The 18,452-nt window shown below is 38.4% G+C and overlaps 1 protein-coding gene across 1 annotated transcript in view; it reads left to right on the top strand.

Moving 5' to 3' along the window:
* Window positions 1-3,000: 3,000 nt before the first annotated feature.
* Window positions 3,001-18,452, top strand: part of LOC102044008 (ethanolaminephosphotransferase 1-like) — a 45,327-nt gene continuing 29,875 nt past the window's right edge. Inside the window, exons 1-4 of the mRNA XM_005418302.3 lie at window positions 3,001-3,051; window positions 6,432-6,500; window positions 11,230-11,338; window positions 13,416-13,490. Of these exons, the coding sequence (XP_005418359.1) occupies window positions 6,471-6,500; window positions 11,230-11,338; window positions 13,416-13,490 (214 nt within the window). The 5' untranslated portion in view covers window positions 3,001-3,051; window positions 6,432-6,470. The remainder of the gene's footprint in view (window positions 3,052-6,431; window positions 6,501-11,229; window positions 11,339-13,415; window positions 13,491-18,452) is intronic.

The following is an 18,452-nucleotide window of genomic DNA, read 5'->3' as shown; positions in this document are numbered from 1 at the left end:
CTACAACATGCTTTTAATCTGTCTTCCCTTTTGGGCCTGGTGTGGTTTCCCCACTTTGGGTTCCCAGGTATTTAGGTACACCCTCTGGCAGAGCTCCCGCTGGATGGGTACTTGATCTACTGTTAGATCTTTAAAGGGCTACTGGCACATACATATTTGTACATGCACAGAAATAGGTGTAGCACAAAATCCTGCTGTTGTTTCCTTTTACCGACTGTGGAAGTCCAGTCTGCACAAAAAGAAACCCATAGAAATCAACTTTCTTGCTATGTTAGAGCTTCCTTGAATAGCAAGTTAAGGATCAGTTGTGCTGTTCCCTGAGTGTGCAGGTCTTGGTTTTAGCAGGATTTCTATTTTCACCATTCTGGGCCTGCCTCTACCTTTGTCCCTTTACAGCAGCACACATGCAGCTGTCTTCTCTTACCCCTTGCTCAATATTTAATCATGTTTCTATGTTCTTTTTAATTATTTTGTCTTTGTTGTTAAGTGCTTGAACATGTCCCGTGCAAGCCTTCTCCTTAAGAGAAATTAGGCAGCATCCTTAATATAACTACTATTTGTTGAAAACTGGTTGCTGACTAACAGTCCTGCTGACTGTCCACCTCTCCATGGTCTGGATAGAGCACTTGGTTTTGAGCCTATTTTGAGAAGGAGGAGACCTGCTGAGGTCCCTTCTGACCTGAATGATCCTGTGATCCAAACCCATGGTTCTGTCACCTTAAGGCCATGGCACTGCTCTGCAAGCAAGGGGATGTGCCTCTGGCAGGCATGAGTCCCTAAGAGTGGCCTGTCCTGACCCACAGCTCCACGTGCCCATGACCTCATGGACATGGGTCCATAGATACTTCATTAAGGGAAAGGATGTGGCACAGGACTCAATGTGTGTCAGGATTCCTGAAAATGAGGAGGTGAATGATAAATATACCTTTGCAACAAAACATCCCCAGGACAGCAGTTTGAGTAATAACAACTTCCTGATGACTTCATAATACCAATCCGAATTGTTGAATTGCACAAACCATGACGTTCTAGTATTTGCTAGGAATAATATCAGGTGAAAGGAAAATCTAGCTGTATTTCCTAGCTGTAGTGTGCACAGGCTAATGGAACTGAAGGGGGCAAAGTGAGAGGGGAGAGAGGAACTCAGGAGCCCAACTGCAGCCTCTTCCTTCACAGTGCAGCTGCATCCAGCCCTAGTACAGGCTTATAACTCCTGGACTTAGGTATTGGTGACCTAATAAAAAAACAAAACAAAACAAAACAAAAAACCAAAAACCCCCAAACAACAAAAACAAAAACAAACAAAACCCCCAAAACAAACAAACAAAAACCACACCAAAAACAAACAAACAAAAACCCCCAAAAAACAAACACCCCCCCCATATATATATGCGGATAGGGGAAAATGCAGAATACACCAAATTATTGTAGAGGAGATAGAAAACCCAAGCCATTATTTATGAATAATTAACTAACTGATGATATAATGTTAAAGCAATTCTATTATTAGAAATAACAGGACTGTGTTTTGGAATACATCAGCACTTAACGTGCTGAACATATTTGGCATCCACAGTGTTGTGGAGCTCTGTTATTTGTAGCGTGTTTGTCTTTCTTCCCTTTGTGAAGCTTTTGTTAAGATTCAAGGCTGTGTCCCATAATAACTCCAAACCTGTGAAAACATATATTAAATAGAATTTAACTCCACATGTTTAACGTATTCTAGGAATCGGAAAGATTGATAGAAAATTGTTAACAGATGTGCCAGTATTTCAGTATTTTCTTTAATTTTCGTGTGGTTCCTGAAGTGTAAGTTTTCACAGAAGCCAAGTTCATGTTGCATAAGACATTGCCCAGAAGGATGATTTCCCGCTGAGCTCTCTTCAATATCGCCTGGTCCATACTCTGGTCCATCTTGCAGTTTTCAAAACCACAAAAACCCCTTACCTTGTGCAAAAGAGAGTTCATTGTCATGCCTCCCATCCCTTTGTCTGTCATTTACAAAACACAGGTGTTGTGAATGTAAATGACTGAGTGGCACAATACCTGGGACAAGATGATTTAAGTACAGGAAAGGAATAGTCTGTTAGTATAACGAGCAGCTGAAGTTGAAATAACAATATAATGTAGTTATGCAACTACATTTCTTGCAGCTTTCTTTCTCTCCTGACTCTGAAGTATGTGTAGATGTGCTTTATATGTGTCTCTTAATTGTAGTAATTCCAAAATTTTATTCTTGTGATGCCTCCAGAGTGCAAAGCTGGAAAGGGCTGGGCAGTCCAGTGAAGATCCAGTGTCTGCTCTCATTTATGGTTAGCTCACTCCCTGTTTGGGTTTTGTTTGTTTATTTCTCTAAAGTCGCTCCAAGGCAATAGCTCGGCTTTTGGTTTGGAAAAAGTCTGTTCTGGAGGTAGTGCACTTCATTTTTTGGTTTCACCATCCTTCAGCAGTCTTCCAATGTGGGCATTTGGTTTTTGAACACACACAGCAGCCAGGGTTCACTTTCATGCTCTGAAAGTGCCATATTTCTGGGTTACAGTGTAGTCTCCAGATTGTTTCAGATACTTTGAACTTAAAACATATTGAATGCTAATGATGTGTTGGGTGTGTGGGGCCAGATGATGAGGCCCAACACCCCTCCAGCAGATGCTGTGCTGTGCTGATGTGACCAGTTTGCAATAATGGGAAGTAATTCCAATCTGTGCGGATGCGAGCCAGAAGGTACCATTTGTCTTGTATTTAGCAGAGCAGACCTTGGTCACTGTGAGTGCTTTTGCCCCTCACTCTTTTTGTTTGGCTCTGCTCTGTCACTGCAGAACAGTTGTTTTTCTAATGTGTAGCCAAACCTTTGCTTTTGGTCCTTTTTCTTTCTTCTGTTTTCCTGTTACTTTTCTTAATTTTTTATCCCCCCCATCCTTAATCTTGTTTCCTTTCCCCTTTAACACAGGTGACCAGCAGAAATTTCGTGCTGTGCAGGATCCCCTGGATGGAAATTAAGATGCAGGAATACAAAGTAAAAGCACATTTCATGTGTGCTGCCTGAGTCACCATGTATGTGTGCGCGTGTCTGGTGTCTGTATTCTCATTTCTAGCTCTTATAGAAGCCATTAACACTGAGAGAGAAGGCAGATGACTTCAAGGACATATCAGCTATTACATAAAACCAGAAGAAGCATTTTTGAATTTGGGAGTAAGATGAAGTCAATGCCATTTTTCCTATTCTCTTACTACTGCCGTTCCCTCCCAAATGTTACAGCTTCTTTTAAAAATAATTGAGAGAAGCTTTCTGATTATTCCAAGCCCTTCTTCTTTATATAAGGACAATCAATCTCCTTTCCAGGGCAGAAACTGTTTTCAGGGAAGTGCTTAGTACTTGTATAAGCCTTGCACTTAAAAACCTCCAACAGGCTTATCCTCTCCACTTTTGTCTTTTAGTGTAAGTGCCCTGAAAATGACAGAATTACTCAATAGCAAATGGCAGTACTTTTTTTCCATCAGGTTCAATGGACTCTTGCATTCATGTTCATTGGTCATAATGTGAGCATGTTACTCAGTACTTTGCTTTTCTGAGCAGCCATGAACATTAAATTCCTGAGGATTTCATGGCCTTGAGGTTAGCAGCTTCTTGGGAGCAGAACAAAGCAGAGTATTAAATGGTATAGCAGACTTTATTTGTCAAGTTTTATTTTTTGCCGTGACTGAAAACTATTTTTCCATGGGTGTTTCCTTTGGTCTGGCTAAAACAAATTATTGTGGAGGGAAGTGCAAATTTCCATTCTTCTGCACATCTGCTGAATGTTCCTTCTCCACCCAGAGGACCAACAGTTCAGCCACAGACATAGGAATTAACAGGATGAAGTGTGGTGTGTCTTGAAATGTCTTTAGGTGACAAAAGCTGGCTGTAATTCTCCTTTTTTTTTCCTTTTTCCAATAAGGTCTGTTTTGATTTTTGGTGCTTGACTTTGGAAACTGTGAGGCAAACAAAAAGTTGACCGTGTCTCTTGTTTGTGTCTGTTATGTAGAGATATATTGGAAAGCTACCTGATCTCTTACATTTCCCAGTAAAGAAAATACAAAAATTATATAATATCTATATAGTCTCTTTTATTTTCTCTATAAGAAAACAATTTCAAAAAAATGAGACTGATTTTCCCTTTTTTTTTCTTTTAAGAGAGAACAGTAGGTCTGAACAGCCAGTGAATATTTTGGATAAAAGGCCTCATTTTACTGTTGTTGTTTAACTAGCATTTTCTGATTTTATTCGTGACTTTGACTTGGGGGTGAGGGGGGAAAGAGAATGCCAAAGTAGAAGCAAGGGAAAAACTCCCTTATTTTGTGTGACCTTTGCACATTCTTATACAGGTATGGCTGAATTCATTGAATTTGCTGGTCAGCAAATTGTCCCATATTTCACATAGTCCTTGAATACCAGCTGGTGTAAGGAAATGGGCAGTAGCCGCAGTGAAGCTTTGAGCAGACTCTTGATTACCTGTAACCTCAAAAGTGCTTACGGATACTTTGAATTTTCTTCATTTTCAGAGGATTTCCATAGTTCTCATGTAAATTAAGTAGTAGCTGATTGGTCTGTTGGGATAAGTATTTTATAGCTTGGTATTATTGTTAATTTTGGCATAAAAGTCAGCAAAGCCCACAGGTTTTAATAATTCATATGCAAGCTAGACTATCAAAATTTCAAACGGTTGTAATAATCAGTGTTTGAAAGATAAATACAGCATCTGGACCTACAAGTACATACAGAATAATGAAAACTTAAGTTCTACCTGCAAATTAATTTTTTTCTGAGGTAATGTATTTAAGAATTCTAATATATATTCTGATGGAAAATCTGTTGATGACAAATTTGCATTTTGTATTAAGTAATATGGGTGGCAGCAGCAGAGAAAAATGATACATCAGAGTGAACACTTACAGCATTTTTAGAAAAATTAAAATCAGTGATGTACACTTCATTAAACTGAAAATCTTATTCCCTTTGGAAATTTAGGCAGTCTGGTGTTACCAGTTACTGCTAGGTGATTTTTTTGATATTTTTTAGTATGTATTTACAGGGAATAGCTGTGTTATAATAATTTTATTAGATGATAGGTTTATGATCTGTGATTTAAACTTGAACACACAAAATTACTATGTGAATGCTTTATTTTGTCCAGAAGGTAATTAAGATATTTGCTTCGTATTCAGATAGAAAAAGGAAATATATGGAAGAGTTCCTAAGCATTTCATATGTAGATACCTGAGTTTAAGACAAGTGCCCAAGTTGCTTTGATAATTAATGGAACAGATACTTCCAGAGTGCAGTCTCCTCCAAAGAGCAGTTGGCTAAGAGAGGTCAATAAATTAACTGTATATATGGAGAGACAATTAGCTGTTAGCTGAAGTTATGTGAAAGGAGACTCTTTGTCATCAGCTCTTCTGCAAATGAACAGCTTTGTCAAACTGTGGTCTAACACATCCCATCTTACTCCCATTTTCTGCACATGATGTTTGGACAGTGCTATATATAGAAATATCGGAATCTTTGTGAGTCATATGCATCATCCTAGCAATGTTAAGCCATATGCACTTTCAAAGTGCAAGAATTTCTGAAATAATTATGTGTACTACCCCAATGATGGATAACTTCTTCCAGTGTCTACCTGCCAGGACTCAAGTACATGGTTTTCAGTGGTATTACCAGTTAGATTGTTCTTCCTAAGATTATTCTGTGTTCTGCAGTCTCAAGGCAGGATAAAACTTGGTACTGTCCTCTGAGGAAAAAGGAGACAACAGCAATTCAGGGTGGCCTTGGATTTCTGAAGTATTTTTTTTACAAAAGATATAACTATGTATTTATTGGAATTTATAAAACACATATGTTTTCAAGTCTGTCCAACAGAGAAATGTTATTGTGGTAATGAACTGTGCTATTTTAGAGCTCATTTTTACAATAACATTGCTTTACATGAATTAGCATAGTGCAAATGCAACTGTGTTACTATGACAAAGCTGTGTATCTCTGCAAGGTAATATTCCACCTACCAACACATTCCATGTTCACTATCTATCCTAAATACTAGCAATGAACTGGTGCTCAGACTGTGCATTACTGGTAGTGGAAATAAAAGTGTTAAATCCAAAATACAGCAGAAATGCAGAATTTTATAGGGTTGTAAATTTAATAAGAATTTAAAAGTAAAATGTGACTGCAGGGCTGTTTGCCATTTCACAAGCCTAAACCTTTGTGTTAGTCCATAGAGTTGCTAACATGGTAATTGTAAACCAGGCCAATGCTTTTAAATTAAATAAAACCTGTACAAATCAGAATAAAATAAATTTACACCAGTCTCACTGAGTGCTCTTAGATGCTGAAGGACATGTAAAAATAGCCATTGTTCAGTGCTTTGTTTAACATGCTTGCTTTTTTCTCACAGTACAGTGCTGTGGATACAAATCCTTTATCTGTGTATATTATGCAACCCATCTGGAATAAAATTATTAAGGTAAGAATTTCATTTCATAAAAACATAACATGTTAATGTAAGAATTTGTTTTAAATATAGTGTGTACTTTCATTTAAAAATACATATTAATCAATGAAGCTGAAATGAAGACATCTGATAAAAGAAAAATGTTGCAGGATATTTAGCTGTGTTTAAGGTGAGCGTGTTGTTTTGAAATTTTTTTTTAGAAAGAAAGAGCTTGTTTCTTTTTTTCTGATTGCTGCAGAAAAAGCATCCATTTCTTTTCTACATCTTTCATTATTACATCTTTCATTAAACAGCTTTGCAGACATGGATGGTTTTACTTAGTACAGATTATTTTTGCACAGCATATGCTGCCTAACAACAGCATGGCTCTCTCTCTGTGCTGTGCATATGATTTTATGCAAGCACTGTCTCATTTTCTCCCGAGGGGCCTTGCTTGAGACAGCCAGGCATTCCTCGCAGAAGCTGAAAATGAGAATGGTTACCATGATCACCATAACGATTGGAAGATGCCATCTCTTGAATGCATTGCAATCTGCAGTTTTTAAAAATAAACCACTCACAGCCAGTTATGCTGTTGTTGGCAAAAAGGAAAAACAAAAAATAAAGCAAGCTGTGTCTCAAGTAAATATGAACTTTATTGATCTCCAAGGAAGCACTGACTTCTGCATCTGCCTCATTACAGGAAATGTTTAGATTGGAGCAGACTTGAAAATAAACCTTTGTACAAACAAAAAAAGGATGTATGTGGTCAGAGTGTTGTTGGATCTGCCATCTTTGGATTCTGTAATTCAGGTGTTGATTATTCTTAATATAGCAGGAAAATCATAATCCCTAATTCATAACCTCAAAGTAATTTCATGGAAAGCATTCATATGACCCAACTGAAGAATTAAAATACAACTTGAACATGGGATGAGAAAAAAGAAATTCAAAGATGTGACACTGACTTCAGTAATTCAATTCAGACACTTCGTTTTCATTCCCATCATAATTTTGAGGAAAACAATGAGGCAGAAAAGCCCCTCCAGCACTCTGGCATGGGAGATGAGTAGAGGCTTTACTGTGCACTTGCCCTTTGGTTTAGGAGATGGGTGGGTATTCATCTGCTATCAGACTGAAGGGGGAGTGCTGTCAATGCAAAACTTCCTTTGCAGATAATTTCTCCTATTAGTTGCAGCATTTTACCAGAAGAAGAACAACATTATTGAATGTTCCCGTATAGCCTAGCCACACTATAATTGTTTGTAAAATATCAGTAGGAATGCAAGTTGCTGTCATGGTTTTGTTCCTGAAACAGTGCATTGCAATAGGGAAATGGGAATAATTTTAAAAGAATTTTTACAGAATGTTTTGCATCTACTATGTTCATTCAAAATTGGGCAGTACGAGTGTGCATCTTGATGACTGGAAGAAGTTCCTTCACTCAGTTTAGACATCCTGATGCATCCCTTCTCAGATATGAATTAATTATTTTAGTTTCTAAACTGGTGACAATAAAAATTCTACGTGGACTATTTTTACTAGATTCTAGAGTAGTTAAAAAAATATCTTAAATTCACTGAGCCAAGTAAAAAGAAAAAACAACTCATGAGAACAATGGCTTGAGATTCTGGTCTTGCCTTTCATATGCCTGTTTAATCTTTATGGCAACACAAGTTTCTCTGTATTCCACAACCAGAATTCATTGGAAGATGTGTTTCCTATGTTATAAGTCATTACCATTCATTGTAAAATGTACTTCCTGTGTTATAAGAAATTAAGAAGAGCTTGACATTAAAAATATGTAAATTTGTGAGCTGAAAACGCATTGTTATAACCCAGTTCATTTATCTCTGGTGGGGATGCAGTACAATGAGGGGAAAAGGAGGAAATCCCACTGGAATACACAGGTGTATGCCAGTATCACTTAAATCAATTAAACTCCCCTCTGTTGCCTTTATGAACTTTGATTTTATCAGCAGAATTGGGCAAGAGTAGCATTTTAGTGGTCTCAAGTGACCTAGTGAAGTTTGAACAGAGCTTTATATAAATGTGTACTTTACCATTTATTATCCAAATAATTGCTGTATTAAAGCATTTGCTGCTTGTATTAAGGCTTTTAGAATAAATGGCTAGACCCAGAGAAACAGAAATCAGTTAATACTTCATGGAACTAAGAGTTTTTTAAAAGGTTCAAGCACACAAGGGTTTTGCCAGAGAGCCGATGTGATTTTCCCCATGGCACCTCCAACTGTATTAATCATGTAGCACATTGATGTATTAGACCTCTACTGTCTGTTAATTAGACAATAAAGATTGCAGCTCATCCTTCTATAGCATACTAATAAATTCAAGGTGTGTAAGAAATTAATATTGAACACCCTGTGATTTTCTAATTATGAAATAGGGTGATGATGGTGTAATGCCGACTAAAAAGATAAGGAGCATTAAATATAACAAAAGGGATTTTGCAACTGGAATACTTTCCAAATACCTAGACAGATTAGGTTCAGTAAGGATCAAAAGAACATGCTTAAGGGTTTAACTGCAGGAGAGTCTGTTTTCCAGAGGACAGAACTCCTGACACTGTTTTTCGTGGTGTGTCTGTTAGCCAAAGGGATTGCAACTATAACAAGTTGAAAAACCTTTGAAAGTTTCCTTCTTAAATTACACAGTTAGCAAGAAAGTGGGTTAAAATAACTTCTTCATATTCACACCATGGAAGCATGAATTATTTCCTGTAATAACTTAAAAATTACATTGTGACTGTTTAGAATGATAAGCCTAATTAGAAAGCAGACATTTGTGGTGTCCCACTTGATTTGATTGTCAACAATCCTTATGAATCATCCAGGAAAAAGCCATCAGTTTATCCATGTATATCCATGTAAACATTTCATCCATAGTGTCTTAGAGCATTCTTTTGATCTATGATTTAGATTAAAAGAGACAAATCTAGATTTTTTTTTTTCAGTGTCTGTGCTTCTTATTTCATGGAAGGTCAGAGATACCAGATAAATCCCAGCAGGAGATTCATCTTCTGCATCCTCAGGTAGCAAAGCTGGGAGATGTGCAGCTGTTGCTGCATGCTGAGCATGCTGTCAGTGTAAGAAAGGGAGACCATGCAGTGAAGGGTTCCTCCTTAGATGATCTCCAAAAGGAATTTCAGGGGACATTTGCTGTCCCTTTTCTTAGAGGTTTAGATTTGCCCTTTTGAACACTCAGAATGATAGATATGTTACGTTTTAAAAATTGTTGCTGTATGCATTCCATGGTGTATTTTAAATATCATGAGAGCTGACATGCAGTGTTTTAAAATCAGCGATAAAGTCCTGCTGATAAGGAAACAAATATCAGATATAATAGTTTTTTTATAATAAATAAAATATAATAATATTTTCCCAATGCTATTACAGAAAACATCTAAGAAACATGGAAAAGTGTTCAGGAACTCTAACCTGGTTTTTGGAAGCGTACACTTAGTCTGTACACCATTGGTTTTCACAATTTCTCCTGAATATTACAAATTGCTCTATAGTTGAAAAAGATAACCCAGTCAGGATACTAAATCAGTCAAAGCATTCAGATTTTAAAAGTAAATTTAAGTAAACGTAGTAGTTGGATAGAATAAATTAATATGTATTCATCTGTCTGTTCAGCTAGCTAGTCCAGAGATACTAGCAAAACATTTGATTTCAAAACTATTGTTAGTATAGTTATAGTATACTATTGTAATATACTATTCCTGTTAGTATCAGGAATTATTTGATTTGATTTTCTTTAATATTTTCTTGTACTATTTCATAGTGTTGAAGTACTTTATATACATTTTGAGTCCTTAGACCCTCCAAGTAATTTAATTATAAGCCTGCAGTATTTTTGTGTTTATATATATTGATAATGTGTTTGAGTGATGGTAGTGGTTGATACTTAGTATTTCTGCAAATATGTTCTGTCTAAAATCATGTAGAAAGCTCTGTAGGCTATTTCAGAAAATATTCTGGAGAAACTGTGTTACTTTGGAAGAGTATTTTCAAAAGGGATTCCTTTTGCAGTGTAAGGGCCAGCTTAAAGCCACAGGGAATTAATGTCTAAGAATGATTACTGGGACAGAAAGGTTTTGGTGAAGGTAGAGAGTCCTTTTCAGTACCCTTCAAAGTAAAATGAATTAATGGAGCATTAATAATTGATGAATAAAGAGGTAGACCCTGTCAGAAAGTTACTATTTAGAGAGTAGGGAGATGCTTGTAATGGGGAGATCTGAATCTAAAAGTGTAATGCACTCAGGGTCTGATTTAGTTGATGTTTGGAGTAAGAAATTATTCACATACTTTGGAAGAAGAGGTTTCCTTGTTATAGAGTGAGAATACAATGCTTAAAAAACCTGCCACGTGGATGCTGAATTACCACACTGGGGTGCTGCAGCCTTCTTTCCGTTCTGATACAGCTGATCACAGAAGGCTTTCCTTGGGAGCTGGGTAAATGAGGATAATGTACAACATTTTAAAGGGAGTACAATGTTTTAAAAATATCATTCTTAAAATATCAATCTGCAATCACAGAAATCAGGCAAAAGGATTCATTTGAAAATAAATTTCAGAAATTAAAACTGTATTTTGATTTGAAAATGTGGAAATATACACAAATCTGAGTATTGCTGATGTCATATAAAAGCTCCTTTCCTATAGAAAATATTTTATTAAAATAAGATATACAAATTAAAATATAATTTTTCTGATTTTTTTCCTTTCATTTTTAACAGGTAGTGCCTTTGTGGATTGCTCCCAACCTGTTAACATTCTCTGGATTTATCATGATTTTATTTAATTATTTTCTAATATCTTTTTATGACTGGGACTACACTGCCTCAGGTAAATATGTTCACATTGTAATTTTTCAGAATAATTGAACTGCTTATAATTCTGAATGGGTCAGGGAGGTATCAGACACTTAAATCTTCCACTTATTCCCTTAATAAGGCTTCTACAGGTGCAGATAGGAGAATCTGCCTCACACATAGCATTATAAATTTAGATCATTTTATTGAAAAATCTTATTTAATTTTGTCCCTAAAATGGGTTTCAGCATATACTGCTTGAAGTTTCTGGTAAGATCTCATTATATTTAAAGTTTATTCCAGGGTTTAAATATGCAGCCAAAATCCACTTGAATATTCTTCATAACATTTTAATTGATTTCACATTTCCTAATACCTAAACTAATGCCTGAAAGAGTTAACTTCCCTTTCATTTCTCCACATATTCACACCCCCTATTCAAGACTGCTTCTAGACAAAAACATAGTTTCTAAATAAATGTCTCTTCAAATTACGACTTCCAAAGTCCAAGTCCATGTTTGCTCCTCGTTGAAGACCAAGTCAGATTTTTTTTGGATCTGATTGTTCCTGAGTGTCGGACATCTTTGGTTTGGGCTTCTCAGACCAGCTGTTGGAGCCCGCAGAAAGTAGTAAAAATCTTCCAGGGGATTAATGTGTAAAATATATATAGATAAAAGGGTTAGATTTTCTTTAAACTAGACAATTCAGTGAAGATAACACTTTTATTTCCTGAAATAACTACATTTAGCTGCCTTCATTTTGTTATGCCTGTGGTTAGCTTCAAGAGGTGCCCTTTGGTGTGGGTTGTTGTACATTTAGCATTGCAATTCTAGAGGCAGGGATACTTGTTAGCAGTTTTGGTTCAAAGTTACATTTTGAGGACCAGCTTGTTATGTAGTTGTCTGACCTCGTTCTTGCGCACCTGGTGCTTTTTTTATCAATGCAGATGATATTTACTCAGCCCTGTAATAAAAGAACATCCAGAACAGATCTTTTTAATGGGATGATGTTATCTTGGCACATTCTCAGTAGATATACATGGAACTTGAAGACATTTGAAATGGTGATTAAAGCTGTTAAGAGTTGAAACCTGTAGGTGTAGTTTGCAAGCTCTTCCTGAGTCCACATGAGAACATCATTTCTCAGTTGATGGAAAACTTTCATGCAACCTAAAGGGCCTTTGGAGTATCATATATCAATCCTATACCTAGGATCAGATATAAATAATTAAATTTCCTGCACAGTTGGTTTTCATGGTACAGTTTGCAGATTTGCAGCTAGGAATTGTCATCTTTGCTTCCAGAATGGCAAGATGAGGCGCTAAGAGAAAGGTAGTCAGGGCACTGCTTTAGGTTGCTGGCATCTCCTGGCATCATCCAGGCAAGGACACACTTCTGTATGCAGGAATTCCCTGTGTTTGGTGCCAAATGGCCGAAACCTGAGAGGACTTTGCATTTACAGTTGTTTAGTGTTGGTATAGTATTGGGTGATGTTTAAGTTAAATAGAAGTCTCTTTGGAAGAAGGATCGATTTCTTTAAAGGAGCAACAATAACCTGGAATTAATGCTGTCAGCAGAGCAAGAACAGAGCTCTGGGCTCTGTCCAATTCAACTATCTTTTCCTTTTTCTCATGGAAAAAAAAAAAAAAAGAAAAGGATGCTAGCATTTCTGCTGGCCTAAGGACAGAAACTTCCTTTTCAGATCTGTGTGGTAAGAGTGCTACACAAACCCCAGACTGGTACTGATAACAATGCTTGAAAACTTCTTTTTTCCTATATGTTACATGAGCATTAACTAATTTTTCAATGGATATTCTTCCCATGACCTGTGAATATTTTTCCTAGTTGCTGTCATTGTTTTGTGCAATGCTAGAGTCATTTCAGGACCAAAAAACCTCTCTATTCCCTTTTGTCCTTTACGGTGGAAACACATTCAAGCCTGCTCAGTGCTTCTTTGCTAGAGCTCACCAGTGCCTGAAGGTCAGACTCAGATATTTCTGTTTGATGCAGTATGTTAATCAGTGGCAGCTAGTTTGTATCTGTGTGCATATCTTGGTGGATTACTTTGATGTTAACCCCTGTTACCCTGACTCACTACCCCATTTTTTTCAGGTACCAGTCCTGGACTTGTTCCCACCTGGGTGTGGCTGTTCAGTGCTTTTACCACCTTTTGTGCTTATGCTTTAGGTAATGTACAGTGAAATAATTTGCATGTCTGACGTTTTCATGTAATTTTGTCTTCAAATTCACTAGTGATGATTCTGAGATAAAGAGGCATTGTGGATAAATTACTGATCTCTTTCCAAAATAGTTCTCTTAGATTAAAAAAAAAACCAAAACACAAAAAACCAACTAAAAAACCCCAAACCACAACACACACACAAAAAATGTTTATCAGACTTAAACCCAAACCAGCATGTTAAATAATATATTAGAGGCTCTATTGCAGTAACTCTTATCCCTCTTGAATGTTCAAATTATTTTAGAAGAACAATGGAAATCATTATACAGCAGCAGTCTGGTTCTAATCCCCCTGCCATGGGCAGGGACACCTTCCACTAGATCAGGTTGCCCAGAGCCCTGTCCAATCTGGTCTTGAACACTTCCAGGGACGGAACATTCCTAGCTTCTCCAGGCAACCCAATCCAGTGCCTCACCATCCTCACAGTAAAGATTTGCTTGCTAATACCTAATCTAAACCTACCTTCTTTCAGTGAACCTCTTCCCCCTTGTCCTATCCCTACATGCCCTTGACGAAAGTCCCTCTCCAGCTCTCCTGTAGCCCCTCTAGGTACTGGAAAGCTGCTCTAAGGACTCCCTGGAGCTTTTTCTTCTCCAGGCTGAACGACCCCAATTCTCTCAGCCTTCTTCATAGGAGAGTCACTGCTGTTTGGTTTCATAAAAATCTTTGTTCCATGATGATGACATTCTCAGAAGCTCAGACATCAGAATTAGCAGAGGGTGCTTTCAAAGAAATAGGAAAAATAAAGGACAAAGCAGAAAAAAGGAAATTGTTAGGCACTTCAGTGCTTAAGGACTGTGTCAGGAGAGGTGGTGATGACAGATGTGATGACAGGCCTGAGTTTCTTATGGAAATAAGTACATATTTTTTTCTTTCCTCTTGCTGTTTTTCTCCCATAACACCTACATCTCAGTTTCATATTCTATTTTTACTACTTCATTCTGTGCCATGAGTGTATTTTTAGGTAGACTGCACCTTGCTGTGCAGTGGTGTGAAGACAGACCTGAAATTACGCTGACCTGGAAGTGAGATCCACATTTGTGTGGCTTTTTTGCTTTCTCTTCCAAAGCTCTCTTGTTCCAAATGAGACTTTCCACACCATGGTGCAATGGAGCTATTTTTGGAGGAGACTGAAGGTAGTATATTTAAAGGACTGCACAGTTCTGTGTAATAAGGGCCCAGGAAGGCTGGATACATTTAAAGAAGGAAATCTTGTAGGCACAGGAGCAGGCTATCCCTAGGTGCCCAAGGATGAGCCATCAGGGAAGACTGGCCTGGCTGAACAGGGAGTTTTCACTGGACTTGGAGAGAAAAAAAAGAGTTTATAAACTTCAGAAATAGGGGCAGACAACTCAAGATGAGTACAAGGATGTCATCAGGTCTTGTAGAGGGAAAACTGGATTGGTGAAAGCCCAGCTAGAACTCCATGTTGTCACCACTGTGAAAGATAATACAAAGTGTTTTTATAAATACATTAACAACAAAAAGATGGCCAAGGAAAATCTCCATCCTTTATTGGGTGCAAAGGAGCACTGATGAGTGTTCCAAAGATGAGGAAAAGTCTGAGGAGCTTGATGCCTTCTTTGCCTCAGTCTTCAGCAGAAAGACCCAACACCCTCCAGGCAGCTGGCCTGAGCTGGTAGGGAGGGACAGGGAGCAGCCAGAGCCCTGCTGTGATCCAGGAGGGACAGCCAGTGCCCTGCTGTGATCCAGGAGGGAGCAGCAGTGCCCTGCTGTGATCCAGGAGGGACAGACAGTGTCCTGCTGTGATCCAGGAGGGAGCAGCAGTGCCCTGCTGTGCCAGCTGACACCAGTCTGTGGGGCCGGATGGGATCCACACCAGGTACTGAGGGAGGTGGCGGAAGAGCCAGGCCACTCTCCAGCATTTGTCACCAGTCCTGGTCAACCAGAGAACTGGAGAACTGGCCAGTGTGATGCCCACCTGCAAGAAGGGCTGAAAAGAGGATCTGGGGAACTACAGGCCTGTCAGCCTGACCTCAGTGTCTGGGAAAGTTATGGAGCAGATCATCTTTAGTGTCATTATGCAGCACATGCAGGACAGCAAGGGGATCAGACCTGTTTAATAGCTTTATTGATGATTTGGATGAGGGGATTGAGTGCTCCCTCAGTGAGTTTGCAGATGACAGCAAGGTGGGTGGGAGTGTTGATCTGCTGGAGGGCAGGGAGGCTCTGCATGGGGATCTGGACAGGCAGGATCAATGGGCTGAGGCCAGTGGTGTGAGGCTCAACAAGGCCAGGTGCCAGGGCCTGCACCTGGGTCACAACAACCCCAGGCAGTGCCACAGGCTGGGGGAAGAGTGGCTGGAAAGTGACCCAGTGGAAAAGGACCTGGGGCTGGTGGTTGACCATGGCTAAACATGAGCCATTGTGTGCCCAGGTGGCCAAAACCACCAATGGCATCCTGGCCTCCATCAGAAATCATGTGAGCAGCAGGGTCAGGGCCGTGATCATCCCTCTGTGCTCAGCCCTGGTGAGGCCTCACTTTGAATCCTGTGTTCAGTTCTGGGCCCCTCACTACAAGAAGGACATTGAGGTGCTGGAATGTGTCTAGAGAAGGTTAACAGAGCTGGAAAATTGTCTGGAGCACAAATCTTATGGGGAGCAGCAGAAGGAGCTGGGGGTGTTAAGGAGAAAAGGAGGCTCAGGGATGACCTTATCACTCCACCTGAAAGGAGGCTGTAGCAAGGTGGGGGTCGGTCTCTTCTCCCAGACAACAATCAACAGGACAAAAGGAAATAACCTCAAGCTGTACCAGGGGAGGTTCCTGTGTGACATCAGGAAGAAATTTTTCTCTGAAGGGGTGGTTAAGCCTTGGAATGGTCTGGGCTTAATGCTCAGGACGGTGGTGGAATTGCCATCCCTGGAAAATGTTCAAGAAACTACTGGACATGGCACTTAGCATTATTATTTAGTTGATAAGGCACTATTCAGTCAGAGGCCGAACTCAATGATCTTGGAGGTCTTTTTCAACCTTAATTGATTCTGAATGTACCCTCTCCTTGGAGCTGTTTCTGGTAAGGCCACTGCAGTGCAGCCATATATTTGTGTGCTGTATTTGAGATGCTCAGGCTATATACAGGTGTGTTATACATGTAGGCTGCAGTGCTGTGCAGAGGGGCTGACCACTTTTGGAATCAGACCAATGCATGTACAGCCATCTTGATTGACCTGGGGTATCCCCTTGAGCAGATCTCTCCCTCTGCATGGTACATACCTTGACATTTCTATTCAGTTGGTGAGATTGTGCCAAAATCTTTCGTCCAGAATCTCCTTATATTTGTACCATAAAAAGCAATGGGATGACAATCCTTTGAAGGTGACTGCTATTCAGATTTCTCTAGCAGCTCTCTGTACTCAGAAGCATTTTTTATGTCATTGTATGGAATTTAATGAAGCGGCTATTGCTTCATAAATTGGATTTACATATTATAACTGTTATTGTATGGGACCCCAGAAGGCTCATGGGAAGTTCAGCTTCTGAGATTTTTAACGTAGATGTTTTTTTCCAGTGAAGCTTGTAGTTCCTAATACTTGGAAGGCAAGGAATATGATGTTGACAGTCAAAGCCATAATGAACTAATATATATGTAGATTTTTATGTCTGCTGTCCAAGCCACTTCATGAAATATTTAGTCGGAGATTTAATTTTGCGTGGCCAAAGTTTTCCCTCTGGAAGACTGCAAAGAACCATAATAACTAACTAAATATGCAACTGTAATCTTTCTCAGCTTATTTTAATGACACAGTTACTCTCTCCAAATTCCCTAACATGCTGCTCTCCATCCCTCCTGCTTTTTTAAGGTGGTTTGGTATCATTTCCTTCCCATGAAATGGAGTGCTTTTTGCTGTTACTTTGAATTCCACTCTTTAAAAGTTATATAAACTTTATACAATGGAGTATTTATGAATCCTTGTGAGACAAAATCATAATATAAGAATTCTAAAGCAATGAAAGCGTGAGACAGTGTATGTTAACCAATGAACACACACCATTGTTGGCATGAATGATTTCAAATTGAAACCAAAGCCGGAAAATATTTTCAGTCTTTTAAAAAGCTAATGAAACTACATGGAAAATGTGGTTAAGGATTTCTGAAAATCCGGTTTGATGTATGTGTCATATACTTCCTGTATTTTTTTCCATGACCATTATAATTAGAAGTACTGTATTTTAGGACAATACTATGAGCTTCTTTTTAGAAAAACCAAGTCATTGCAAAATGAAAACCACTTTTCACTGTGAGGTATATATTTTAGTATCTATATACTTGTGTGACAATGTAAAATTTATAAACAGACAAATGTTCTAACATTCTTATTTTTAAATAGTAACACCTGTGTAACTGAATCCTATCTGATTTGGGATAGGTGTTCTTGGAATATAAAACACCACAAACTCTTTAGGATTGCTTATATCTTTATTTGCTGGTTAGGTTTAGAGATATTGTTCAATGGATGGAAGAATTTCTAATTTTATTGCAACATCTTTCAAGTAACCTCAAGCTTATACAGTTTTCTTTCTGCACATTTCAGTAAGAGGCTGAAAATTCAATGGAAATCTTAATAGAGAGTGAGTCTCTAGAAGGAGGCAAGCTATATTTGAAATCCTCTATGAGATATTTAAGTTTTAGAGTTCTGAGAACTGTCTCAAGAGATTTGTGTTTGAGCAGAGGATATATCGCAGCTGTTTGGATATTACATTAGAGATATAGTCTAAAATCTGTACAAGATGAAATCCCATCTTTTCCTGGTTTAGGTCCCTGAAGTATATTTACATTAAACAAAACTCACAGTACTGCCAAATAATTCAGAGAAGTAAGTAGCATATGATCTACAGCAGCTGTGGTGTCTTTGGTCTCACTCTGCTGAGTTGTGCTCCTCGTCAG

Source organism: Geospiza fortis, unplaced genomic scaffold (assembly GCF_000277835.1).
Source record: "Geospiza fortis unplaced genomic scaffold, GeoFor_1.0 scaffold53, whole genome shotgun sequence".
NCBI lineage: Eukaryota > Metazoa > Chordata > Aves > Passeriformes > Thraupidae > Geospiza > Geospiza fortis.
The sequence above is the reverse complement of the archived record's forward strand: the minus strand, read 5'-3'. Positions and strand labels throughout refer to the sequence as shown.